The 12,450-nt window shown below is 58.7% G+C and overlaps 2 protein-coding genes across 6 annotated transcripts; both read right to left on the bottom strand.

Moving 5' to 3' along the window:
• Positions 1–5,678: 5,678 nt before the first annotated feature.
• Positions 5,679–8,504, bottom strand: LOC129204606 (T-cell activation Rho GTPase-activating protein-like; the record flags this gene model as incomplete). Its single annotated transcript, XM_054820832.1, has 8 exons — positions 5,679–5,994; positions 6,081–6,172; positions 6,640–6,788; positions 7,096–7,213; positions 7,391–7,586; positions 7,754–7,863; positions 7,948–8,109; positions 8,304–8,504. Coding segments are annotated over 8 exons (1,344 nt in total), but the record flags the coding sequence as incomplete, so codon positions are not given.
• Positions 8,503–10,639, bottom strand: LOC129204705 (uncharacterized). 5 transcript variants are annotated; one of them, XM_054821147.1, is made up of 7 exons: positions 10,490–10,639; positions 10,250–10,369; positions 9,883–10,056; positions 9,706–9,747; positions 9,305–9,554; positions 8,918–8,984; positions 8,503–8,836 (listed from the first exon to the last, which is right to left on the bottom strand). In XM_054821147.1, exons 1-7 carry the CDS (start codon positions 10,519–10,521, stop codon positions 8,520–8,522), a joined length of 1,002 nt encoding a protein of 333 aa, XP_054677122.1. In that variant the 5' UTR covers positions 10,522–10,639; the 3' UTR covers positions 8,503–8,519. The 5 variants fall into 5 exon arrangements, with proteins under 5 accessions (XP_054677122.1, XP_054677123.1, XP_054677121.1 ...); XM_054821148.1 differs by having other exon boundaries at positions 8,503–8,984; positions 9,305–9,358; positions 9,470–9,554; XM_054821150.1 differs by having other exon boundaries at positions 8,753–8,998; positions 9,305–9,358; positions 9,470–9,554.
• Between the last annotated feature and the right edge of the window lie 1,811 nt (positions 10,640–12,450).

Genomic DNA, 12,450 nt, shown 5'->3' with positions numbered 1-12,450 from the left:
TTGCTCACAAGGGTCATGTGTATAAAGCAGAGAAAAGAAGGCAGAAGCAGGGACCTGGGACCTGTCCCAGAAACCAGAAGGGTTAAAAATGTTAGTAATGAGAGATATCACTCATGTCCAGGGTCTCTCGGGACTGGACAGGCAAATTTTCTCCCCCTGGACGTAAAGTTTTGTAGTTTCAGTAAGCAGACAGACAATAATCCATGCTGGAATTTCCTTGGGAGACCAACCACCCCTTCTTCCCTGTCTGGAAATAGCGAGACCTGCAATGACGTGGACAAAATGAATCTCCATTTTCTGATCTTCACAAGAATAGGCCTTCAGCAGGTCTGTGTGAGACACCGACTCAAAGAGAGAGGTATACATCCATTTAACTCCCTGCCACGTGGCTTTTCTACCATGGAAGGTATGACTGCATCCCAACCTATTTATGCAAGCTGTCTGCTGTGACAAAAGCAAAACATTTCTGTTGCAACAACTGAAATGTCAAAATATTGCAGAAAATCACTGGAAGTTTTGGGGATCTTGCAGGCATTTCACCCACCTCACTCTGTAAGTGAACCTTCTGTGATTTTGCAGAACAAACAAGACAGACACTATCTTGGCAATATTTAGAGATGGACAGAACAACCTCCTGTGAGTGATTCAGGAAAGCAAGGCTGGCTGTACAGCTGATGACAGTGTTGGGCTGGCATCCTTTCTGGCTCTGGCATGAAAAGTGATAATAAATAAATGGGTTCTAGGGTAAAACAATCAGAGAGACAAGATGTGAAAAAGCAACATAAAGAAGTGTTGTATTTCCTCTGGGACATAAAACCCAGCTCCGCAAAGGCTCCCTATTTACCTTTATCCTCAAAGGCTGGTGAAGAAATAAATTGAGGAAATGAACTAGAAAAAGGCAGAGGATCTGCCACTGCACAGGGTCAGCCCCCCAGCAGGTACAGATACCAGCACTGCTCAGGTTCCTTCAGCCCACTGGTCTCTACATAAACACTTGCTGAGTTGTCTTTGCTATGGGGCACCTAAGGAAGCCTTGACCTTGTGGACATCCCAGTGACTGAGTATTGTGGAAGGGATTTAGTCCCAGAACGTTAACGTGTATGCAGTGTAATCATTAGCAAGACTCCACAGCGGACTCCAGCGTTCCCTGCAGTGTACCTCAAACGGCGCTGAGCAGAGACACGAGGACTCGTGCCCTTTAAAGGACTAAAATCTCCAGGCAGAAAATACTGGATTTACCGTCGTTAAGCCAAAACGATCTAGGGATTCATGGAGAGCTTAGAGTTTTAATACTTGTGAGGTAGAAATTGTGGAAATTAACAATGAAGTTGTGGAAATTAGAGGTTATTATTACAAAGCCGCTATTTAAGGGATAATGTTCTTGGCAGAGAAATATACGAGGCAATAAATTGCATTAGTAGGTGATTATATTCCCAAAGCAAAAACTGCAGTGATGGCTGAATAAGTAACCACAAACACCATTATACAACAAGGGAAAGGATAAAAGCCATGATATTGTGCCTTCTAAAAATATTTCATACACACACATTATTTTCCTCCATTATTAGTGCATTTAAGAGTCTTGCGCTTCATCCTTCTTAGCATTTCCATATTTACTCAAGTAGTACAGATGAAGTCTAAAGGAACTCAATTCAGAGGTGGGCCTTGGACACCTGACCCACCTGATACCCATTGGTAGGGATATACAGATGGTTTGTAGATCAAGTTAATGGGTAATCGTTTTCAGCTTCTCAGAGGCCCTCTAGAGTAGTTCTGCACTTCCACAAGCACAAGAGTACAGCAAGAAATCAAGGGGAAAGGACCATCTTCCCAGAAATCTGTGGTCCAACCCTCTGGGGGCACTTCCACTTGTACAGATAATACCTACCCCTAGGAGAGATCCCTAGGTCAGCCCCTCAGCCTGACTGGGGTATAGAGAGTAAATCCCTTCTCCCCATCCTTAGCTCTTAGTTCTCAAAAAAACCCACTCCTCCTTCCCACTTATTCAGGGTGAATTTCATCCAAAAGAAATAACTCTTCTAGCACACGACCCATATGGTTAGCTGAAGCAAAGCGACCTAAGAAATACAGCAAGGGCTGTATCTTCATCTTTCCTGTACTTTATACTTTGCAGCTTGGGGCTCTGATGGCTCTTCAGCTATTTCAAGACTAGTAACAAGGATTCCCTTTTTTCCCTCATTATGTATGGCTGAAAAATTGTAACTGTTTCACCAGCTATGAGCCTCACTGCCATTATTCCTGCCTCCGTCACGTCACTATAAGCTTACTTTATGTGTATGGAGCACGCACCAACCCCAGGCTACACTTAAACTCACTTTGAAATGGGAACAAAATGCAACATGCCATTGTTATGTGCAAGTTCCCAAGAAAATGATTCCTCTTCTACAATTTGCACTGACTGCCAGTAAGTTTCTATGAGGGGGAGGTGTAATGGAGCTGATTTTGCCCTATAAATCACTGCTTAGCTTGCAGTCCATCTACCTGGCTATTACTCTGTTTCCAGAATAGGATGGAGTGCTGGAGCCTCTGGAAAGCCCAGTTTCAAGCTCAGGAAGACCAAGTTAGGATCACAGAATCACAGAGTGGCTTGGAAGGGACCTCAAAGATCATCTAGTTCCAACCCCCCTGCCATGGGCAGGGACACCCTTCACTAGACCAGGTTGCCCAAAGCCCCATCCAACCTGGCCTTGAACAAACAATTCCAGGGAGGGGGCATCCACAGCTTCTCTGGGCAGCCTGTTCCAGTGCCTCACCACCCTCACAGTAGAGAATTTCTTCCTAATATCTAGCTTAAATCTACCCTCCTTCAGCTTAAAGCCATTATGTCCTGTCACTACATTCTCCTCTCCAGCTTTCTTGTAGGCCCCCTCTGGGTTCTGGAAGGCTGCTTTAAGATCTCCCTGGAGCCTTCTCTTCTCCAGGCTGAACAACCCAAACTCTCTCAACCTGTCCTCATAGGAGAGATGCTCCATCCCTCTGATCATCTTTGTGGCCTCCTCTGGACTCTCTCCAACAGCTCCATGTCTGTCTTGTACTGGGGACCCCAGAGCTGGATGCAGTACTCCAGGTGGGGTCTCACAAGAGCAGAGTAGAGGGGCAGGATCACCTCCCTCAACCTGCTGGTCACACCTCTTTTGATGCAGCCCAGAATACAATTGGCTTTCTGGGCTGCTAGCACACACCGACGGCTCATGCTGAACTCCATCAACCAACACCCTCGAGTCCTTCTCCTCAGGGCTGCTCTCAATCCATTCTCCACCCAGCCTGTAGTTGTGCTTGGGATGGCCCTGAGCCATGTGCAGGACCTTGCACTTGGCCTTGTTGAACTTCATGAGGTTTGCACGGACCCACCTCTCAAGCCTGTCAAGGTCCCTCTGGACGGCATCCCTTCCCTCCCGCATGTCAACCACACCATACAGCTTGGTGTTATTGGCAAATCTACTGAGGGGGCACTCAATCCCACTGTTCATGTTGCTGACAAAGACGTTAAAAAGCGCCGGTCCCAATATCGACCCCTGAGGAACGCCGCTCGTCACTGTTCTCCACTTGGACGTTGAGCCACTGACTGCAACACTTTGAGTTGCATCCAACCAACTCCTTATCCACCGAGTGGTCCATCCATCAAATCCATCTCTCTCCAATTCAGAGACAAGAATGTTGTGCAGGACACTGGCAAATGCCTTGCACAAGTCCAGATAGATGACATCAGTTGCTCTTCCCCTATCCGCCAACACTGTAACCCTGTCGTATAAGGCCACAAAAATTTGTAAGGCATGATTTGCCCTTAGTGAAGCCATGTTGGCTGTCACCAATCACCTCCTTATTTTCCATGTGCCTGAGCATAGTCTCCAGGAGGATCTGCTCCATGATCTTGCTGGGCACACAGGTGAGACTGACCGGCCTGTAGTTCCCCAGGTCTTCCTTTTTTCCCTTGTTAAAAATGGGGGCTATGTTTCCCCTTTTCCAGTCAGTGGGAACTTCACCGGACTGCCACAACTTCTCAAATATGACGGAGAGTGGCTTAGCAACTTCATCCACCAGCTCCTTCAGGACATGCAGATGTATCTCATTCAGTCCCATGGACTTGTGCACCTTCAGGTTCCTTAGATGGTCTCAAACCTGACCTTCTCCTACAGTGGGTGGTTCTTCATTCTCCCAGTCCTACCTTTGCCTTCTGTGACTTGGGCAGTGTGGCTAGAGCACTTGCTGGTGAAGACTGAGGCAAAAAAGTAATTGAGTACCTCAGCCTTCTCCATATCCCAGGTAACCAGGTGTGGTGAGTTGAGCCTGGCTGGGGCCAGGTGCCCACCAGAGCCGCTCTCTCACTCCCCTCATTCACTAAACAGGGGAGAAAAGGCATAACGAAATGCTTGTAGGTCGAGATAAGGACAGGGAGAGACCACTCACTAATTATCATCACGAGCAAAACAGACCAAACTTAGAGAGGGAATTAATCTAATTTATTACTAGGCAAAACAGAGTAGAGGAATGAGAAAATAAAATCAACTCTTAAAACACTTCCCCCCACCCCTCCCATCTTCCCGGGCTCAACTTCACTCCCGGCTTCAACCTTCCCCCCCGTCAGCGGCACAGGGGGACGGGGAGTGGGGGTTACGGTCAGTTCATCACACGGTGTTTCTGCCGCTTCTTCCTCCTCAGGGGGAGGACTCCTCTCATCGTTCCCCTGCTCCAGCATGGAGTCCCTCTCACGGGGTGCAGACCTTCCGGAAGAGACTGCTCCAGCGTGGGGTCCCCCACGGGGTCACAAGTCCTGCCAGCAAACCTGCCCTGGCGTGGGCTCCCCTCTTCACGGGGCCACAGGTCCGGCGAGGAACTTACTCCAGCGTGGGCTTCCCACGGGGTCACAGCCTCCTGTGGGTGCCTCCACCTGCTCCGGCGTGGGGTCCTCCATGGGCTGCAGGTGGAATCTCTGCTCCCCATCATCCTTCCTCCGTGGGCTGCAGGGGGACAGCCTGCCTCACCATGGTCTTCTCCACGGGCTGCAGGGGAATCTCTGCTCCGGCGCCTGGAGCGCCTCCTCCCCCTCCTTCTGCACTGACCTTGGTGTCTGCAGAGTTTCTCACATCTCCTCACTCCTCTCTCCGGCTGCAAAAGCTCCCGCTAGGGGGTTTTTTTCCCTTCTTAACTATGTTATCCCATAGGCGCTACCACCGTCGCTGATGGGCTCGGCCTTGGCCGGCGGCGGGTCCGTCTTAGAGCCGGCCGGCATTGGCTCTATCGGACACGGGGGAAGCTTCTAGCAGCTTCTCACAGAAGCCACCGCTGTAGGCCCCCCCCCCCCGCTGCCAAAACCTTGCCACGCAAACCCATTACAGTTTCCCTCCTAAAGCGCCTCCACTCGGCCCTGATGCCTGCTGCAAAGGGTGCTGGGACAAGGGACGATCCCAGACTCCTCCCTGACAATTCATCCCCAGACCACAGCTCCCCACTCCCGAATATCCCACGGCAGGAGGCACAGTCCGAAGAGACAAAAGATCATTTTATTTGTGGACAACAGCTGCGGGGGCCCAGGACTCACAGCGCTTCAGCCAGGGAAAATGAATCGGCACCTGCAACAACAGAGTCAGAAAGCTCCCATAAAGCCAGAAGGGCAGGACGAGGCAGGGCTTTGTTCCCCTCTCCTTGGGGCACACCCTTCACGAGGAACCGTTCGTGGCAAAGATGGGCGGCAGAGCCTGGTACACACCTGGGCCTCCTGGCCTCCTGCACCCTCCTGCCTCTTCTCTTTGGTCCAGCCCCAGAAACTTCTGCCCTCTTCTTCCTCCTCGTCTCTTCCACGTGGGCCTCCTGGCCTCCTGCACCCTCCTGCCTCTTCTCTTTGGTCCAGCCCCAGAAACTTCTGCCCTCTTCTTCCTCCTCGTCTCTTCCACCGGGCTTTCACTCTCCTCCCCCCAGGCCTGTTTCCTCTTTCGCTCTCTTCTTTTTCCCTCGGCCTGGGGAGAGCCTGCAAACCTTTCCATCCCACAGAGGTATCAGCGAGGGAAAGCCACCATCCGCTGGAGTCCGTTCCCATTCGAACCACAACCGGCTCAGTTTACCTTCTTTCCCTTGAAAGGCTCGCCAGTTCTTCGGGGCGCCCCGGGGAGTCTGCCGCGCTCTCGGGGGTGCTCGGAGGCAAAGCCGGAGGTGCCTACAACAGAAAAGTCGGAGGTAGCAGGTGGCAAGAGATGACCCGGAGCCGTAAGCAGCTCCCGGACAAATCGCTACCTCAGCTCTGCAGAGGAGAGCCCTTTGGCTGCTTTGCATCCGCCACGGTCCGCACAGCGCCCCCCCCCCCACCCGCCCCCTCCAAAGAGACTCGATGAAGCTCTGATAGGAAGGAGGACCTGGGCAAAAGCCCTCGGAAGTCAGCGGCTGCTCCCCTCTGCCCTTCCGACGGTGTTTTGTGGGCATTTGGTTTGCTGGAGCACATGCCCAGTGCCTTTGAGAAACAAGCGTGCCAGTTTTCGTTACCACGGCCCATCCCGGGCGCCGGAGGAATCGCCCAAACCCGCAGCAGCTCTGCTGCCAGGCAGGGGCACAGCAGCCACTTGGCCTCTCCAGAAACTCCCCTCCCACACCAGAGACGCTGTCACGGGCTTTGGGGACCTGACCTACCTCTCCCGCGTCAGACCCCACCACCGTATCTCCCCCGGCTTCTCGGAGGACACCGAGCTCTAGAGAGGCGGGCGTGCGCGGCGAGGCATCTGCCTGACGCTCGGGCTCTGCTCTGACCGCAGGGACGCTTTGCTCTGCCAAACGCGGGCCTCGAAAGAAAAAGCACGTGCAGCACGGTGAGGGACTTCTGGGAAGGAGAAACCAGCTCCGGCCAAAGCCCGCCGAAGCCCTACGCCACTGCTGGGCTCAGCCCTCGGCTGCCCTGTCTGCCCGCTTCGGCTCACCTTGCCGAGCAAAACAAAGCGCTCGTGCCCCGAGAGGCAGCGGCCCAAGAGAGGCCAGGGGACAAGCGGGGCTCCGAGGGCGACGCTCGCTGCCCAGCCCCGCCAGGAACGACGCCGAGGGTTCTGGCGTCCCGAGCCCCAGGCTGTGACAAGCCTCGGTCCCTCCGCTTACCTCGGGAGCTCTGCCTGGGGGCTGGCGACTCCTCGGCTGCTGGACAGCAAAGCTCAGCGGTCTCCTCCCCAAAGAGTTCCCTGCAGTTCTCCACCAGGAACTCCACCAGCACCTTCACCTGCACACATCAAAGCCTTGCTCTCAAGCCAGCTGCCGGAAAACGGGGCCGAGCAAGCGGCCTTTCCCACTCCCGACCCTCGCTCCAGGCAGGAGGCAGCCGGAGACCTCTGAGCAGCCAAGCTCGGAGGATGGGACGGGCCGGGAAGGCCGCAGCCAGCAGGGCCAGACAGCGTACCTTCTCGGTCGCCTCCAGCATGGCCTCCAGCGGGAGCAGGTCCTCGTGCGGTGGGCTCAGCAGGCTTGGCCCCATGCAGATGGCCAGGTTGCTGGAGCTCATCCTGCTGGTGCCCGCGCTGCGGGCGATGCGCCGGAGGAGGGAGAGCAGCCGCTTCAGGAGGAGGACGTTGGCCGCGGGCAGCTTCTCGGCCACCCTGAGGGAACAGGAACGCAAGGTTCATGGAGCAGATGCTGCCCACAGCCATCCCCCAGGCTCGCCCGAGGCAGGTGGGAGGCGGCGGCTGTGTCGCGCAGCTCTCCAGGTGCTCTCGGCCAGCGCTCAGGGCTCCTGCTCAACAGGCAGGCTGCTGCCCACGCTTACGCTTTCAGCTCTGCCATCTTCTCCTCCTTGCTGGTCCTCCGCATGGCGGCCATCCAGTCCTCGTAGAGGTCGTTGACGAGGAGCTTGGAGGGGATGCTTCGCAGGAAGTCCTGCAAGGCCCGGGCCTCCAGCTGAGCCTTTGGACACTCCAGGCCAGCCAGGAGCTCCTCCGGCGGCAGCTCCCAAGCGCTCACCTTCAAGAGGATAGCCAGCAGCAGCGCCGGCTGCCTTCCCAGCTCCACCTCTGCACCGCGGTCCAGGGCCTCCCGCAGCTCCCGAAGCGCTGTCACGCTGGCAGCTTGGCGGAATATCCCCTCCGTCGATGGCCCTTCCTGCTGCAGGACAGCCAGCAGCTCCTGCAGGAGAGGCAGGAGGACGCTTGCTTGCCTGCGGAGCTGCCTTCCAACAGCGCCGGCCAGAGCGCTGCCCCAGACCTGGCTCCTTGCTGGGGCTGAAGTGCCCAGGCCCTCCTCCCCGCAGCTCCCGGGGACACCCACAGCCTCTACGGAGCACCTGGAGGGCTGGGGACCCCCTGTCCAGGCTGCCTTACCTGGATGGGCCGGGGCAGCGTGCCCTCCTCCCCGCAGACGGCTGCCAGGGGCTGGCCAAAGAGCGCCCTGCTGCAGCCGCAGCCCGCCTGCCCTGGCGCCTGGGCAGCGGCCGGGCTGCGCCGCAGAGCAAAGGGCCAGGGCAGCCGTGTCCTCCTCCTGTTCCTGCTGCTGCAGCTGCTCCCTCCTGCTGCAAAGGAAAAGAGAGCACGAGCCCCTCAATGGAGACCGCCAGGCCAGCGCTCCCGGAGCCTGCCCTGCCCTGCCCTGCCCTGCAGCGCAGCGCTGAGCGGTGCGGCAGGGGGGGCAGGGAGCCAGCGGCCGGAACCGCGGCTCTGGCTCGCTCGGAGGCTCCCGAGAGCCGGCGTGCCACCGGGACAGCCCGGCCCAGCCCTCGCCCTGCCAAGCCCCGGGGCAGCAGCAGCAGCAGCAGCAGCAGCAGAGGCTCCCTGTCCCCGCAGAACCACATCCAGCGGCCGCTGCCCAGCGGGTGTCCTTGCTCCTCCCGCCGACGTCCTCCCTCGGGCTACCGCACCTGCATGGCGACACTCAAGGGACAAGTGAGCACAGCTCAGCCGGTCGGTTGCAGGAGCTGGCCTTGCTTTCCAATACTCACCTGCTGAGCGGCAGCGTGCCCCCGCGTCGCCGGACGGGACCGGCGCGAGCCCTTGCTTGCGATCGGCCTGCAAGAAGCAGGCTGTGCTTAGAGGGCAGCCCCACAGCAGAAAGGGCCACCAGCCAGCTGCCCCCCGGCACCGGCAGCCCGCGCGCGGCAGAGCCGGGACCCTCCGCTCTCCCGGGCTCTCTGCCCCGCGCGGCGGGTTTCCTCCCAGCGCCAACAGCCGGGACGTGCCGGCGTTCCTGGGGGCTCCCCAAGCCTCTCCGCTCCCTGAGTGGCACCGCGGCACCCTCCCTCCCTCCAGCCCTCTGTCCCGCACGAGCTCGCTCCGCTCGCCGCACACGGCGGCACAGCCAGAGGTGGCCAAAAGGCCGCCGCTCTCACCTTGGCCTGGCCCTCCAGCAGCCTCTCCAGGCTCCTGGCGCTGAATGTCCTCCCCTGGCCAAGCGAGAAAGAGGGCGAGGAGCTGAGCAGCCGTGCCTCTGCTGCTCGGCAGCTGCAGGACCAGCGCTCGCTCGGGGACAGAGCCCAGGCCAGAGAGACACTCACGGCACGGCGGCGCCTCAGCTCCTTCTCCAGGACTTGGAGCGATGGGAGACGGGTCACCCGCACTTTCGCGGCTCCTTCGGGTGCCCTGTGCCACAAGAAGGGACAGGGAGAGGGCCGGATGAGCCCCAAGACACCTCTTCTCTCTTGTCGGGGGGTGCCGCGGGGGCACCTCTCCCCAGCTGGGGAGCTGTCTTCCCCCGTCGGGCTGCGCCCGGAGCATCCCTCCCCCGGCTCACCCCAGCAGTGTGCCCAGCCACAGCTCCTTCAGTGCCCGGGAGCTGCAGACAGAGAGGAGGAGAAAGAGCGTCAGGCCCCGCTGCCCCCCAGCCCGTGGGCAGAGGCGGGCGCCGGCACAGCCCTGCCCCATGGGCAAGGAGACGGGGCAGGACGAAGCCCCGTGGAGCACAACTCGCCCGAAAGTGGCAATGCAGGAGCCGCTGGGCCAGACGAAGACGAGGGAGCTCCTGTCCACGCCGCTGCCTTCCTGCTCCTCCTCTTCTTCCTCCCCCGCCGCCTCCTTCCTGCCGCTCAGCACCCACAGCTGCTCCAGGGCCAGGCGCAGCTGTGGGCGCAGGCTGGTGCCACCTCTGCGGAGAGCAGGGGAAGGCGGGGAGCTGCATGGAGGTGGCCTCCTCGGGCTCCCCCACCTGCCCTTGGCACGGACGTGGATCGATGCGTCCAGCACCAAGGTCCCGGGGCCTGGGGCTGGTGCCCGGGTGTCCCCGCAATGGTGCCGGGGTCAGGCATGGGGCAAAGGCAGCGGGGCGCTGAGGCTCTTACTGCAACTTGGCCACCACCAGCTCCTCTTGGAGGAGGAGAAGGCGCCTCGCGCTCCTCTCGCGGCCCCGGCTCAGCTGCACGTCCGCGCTCAGCACCGCCTCGGCCTCGCTGAGAGCCTCCCTGCGGAGCAGCGAGCGGCGGGCATGAGAAAGGCTGCTGCTGCTGCTGCTGCTGCTGCTGCTGCTGCTGCTGCGGGGCCCGGCCGTGCCCGCGTGTCCCCAAGCCGCCCGGGGAGCCTACCTGGAGCCGCAGCAGCAGTTGGCCTGGCCCATCGCGCCCGGGACAGGAGGCCCCTCGCCGGGCACCAAGGACTCGCGCCAGCCGGCGATGGCGAGGATGGGAAGCGGGCCGCCGGTGCCGGTGCTAGTGGCTGCTCGGCCAGATCCTGCCTCCTCGCAGCCAGCACAGCTCCGTGCTGCTGTCTCTGCGGGCTGTTGGCTCCAACTGACCAACGCTGGGAGCCCAACGGAAAGTGGGAGGGGCACTGGGGGGGGCACTGGGCTGAGGGTTCTCTCCAGGATGGCCATGGCTGCCTTGCACTGGGGAGCCCAGAGCAGGGCACAGCCCGGGGCGAGGACCACCTGCCTCCACCTGCTGGCACTGCCCCTTGCCTCGCGGCTCACCGCTCCTCCCTGGCCTCCGACTCGACTTGGTGCCACCGGCCACCACCCCCTGGGGCCGGCCGCTCGGCCGCTTTCCCGGCCACTGCGCTGCTCCTCAGCCCATGGGCTCTTTGCTTTCTTCCAGTCCTCAGGCGCATCTCCCTTGTGGAGGGGCCTCGCAAGGCCACCTGCCAGCCCCCTCGGCACTTGAGGGTGCACCCCGTGGGGGCCCGACAGGGACGTCTTCTGCCTCCCCGCTTTGCTCAAGTCTTCTCTAATCTCATCCTCTGACACCTCATCCTGCCGGAGCCTCTTGCACGGAGGGCACCTCTTCTTTGCTCCAGCCTTCCCCCCGCCGGGCAGGTCTCCAGGGCCTGGGATGTCTGAAGGCTGGTCTCGCTAGGACCGTTCATGCCCCAGGACGATTGGCAGAACCTAGACCAGCCTGAAGTGCTGCCGCCGTAGCCCAGCGAAGGCCAGCAGAGTTTAAAGAGGGAGCAGCAGAAGTCCTGAAATGCAACCGTTGGATGAGCTGCATCAGGACATTTCTTCCCAGGAGCTGCTACGGGGCTGTGCTTTGCATCTGTGCTGCAAACAGCCTTGAGAACCCAAGGGGTGCGTTGGCTACTGCTGAGCAGCTTTCTGTAGAGCTGCTCAAACCAGTAAATAGCACCCACCCTGTCCAGCAGACCGTGCCAAGCAACAGGAGGAAGCTGCTTCTGGACTGCGCAGCGTCGTGGTCTGTTTGGATCTCTCACATTGGTAGGACAACGTACTCCATAAATTCAACTCTAGTCTATGAGTTCATAAAACACACAAAGAAGAATGGCAACCAAGGGCTACATCCACTTTGTCCAGACCAGTCTGACGTGTGGATTCACTCCTTCGCCAATTCATTCATTAGGTTTCAAAGTTACAAGTTCTCTAAGTCACAGCTGTAATTTGTAACTCATAACTTGCAACACGTGCGCTTACAAGCAAAAGGGCTGCCGAGCCGACGGTGATAACGCTTCCAAACACAGAATGGTGCGGGCGTCCCCTGCATCACACGGGGATGCACCGAAGCCTCGGCAGCCCGGCTGCTGCTGGAGCCGCTTCCAAAGCTTTTTGGGTGAGCTGAGGCATTTAGAGCGCCCGGCGTGGCAGTTAATCTCTGCCCTTGCCGTGAGCGAAGCGGGTCTGAGGAAACTGCCCGACAATCAGCGCGCAAGGAGGATGGCTGCAGGGGACGGCGGCTGCGTAGGGACCTCGAGCCCTTCCTGGCCATCGTGCCCTGCCTACGTCCTGCCCTTGCGCTCCCTTCCCGGCGCTCCTCCCGGGAGATACTCAAAGCTCCAGAGGACGAGGTCCTGGGCAAGCTGCTCTAGGGGAGCCTGCCTGAGCAGATGTTGGACCCAAGGACCTCCACAGGTCCTTTCCAACGTCCACCCTCCCCTCTGGGACTCTCTGCTTGGGGTTCTGGGGTGGGTTTCTTTTGCGGCCGACCCACCAAAGCTGCTCGATCGCTCCCCTCCTCAACCGGACAGGGCAGAGAAAATGTAGCGAGAGGCTCGTGGGTGGAGATGAGGACAGGGAGAGATCAGTCGCTAATTACCGTCA

Source organism: Grus americana, chromosome 3, assembly GCF_028858705.1.
Source record: "Grus americana isolate bGruAme1 chromosome 3, bGruAme1.mat, whole genome shotgun sequence".
Taxonomy (NCBI): Eukaryota; Metazoa; Chordata; class Aves; order Gruiformes; family Gruidae; genus Grus; species Grus americana.
This window is presented reverse-complemented; position numbering and strand designations above follow the sequence as displayed.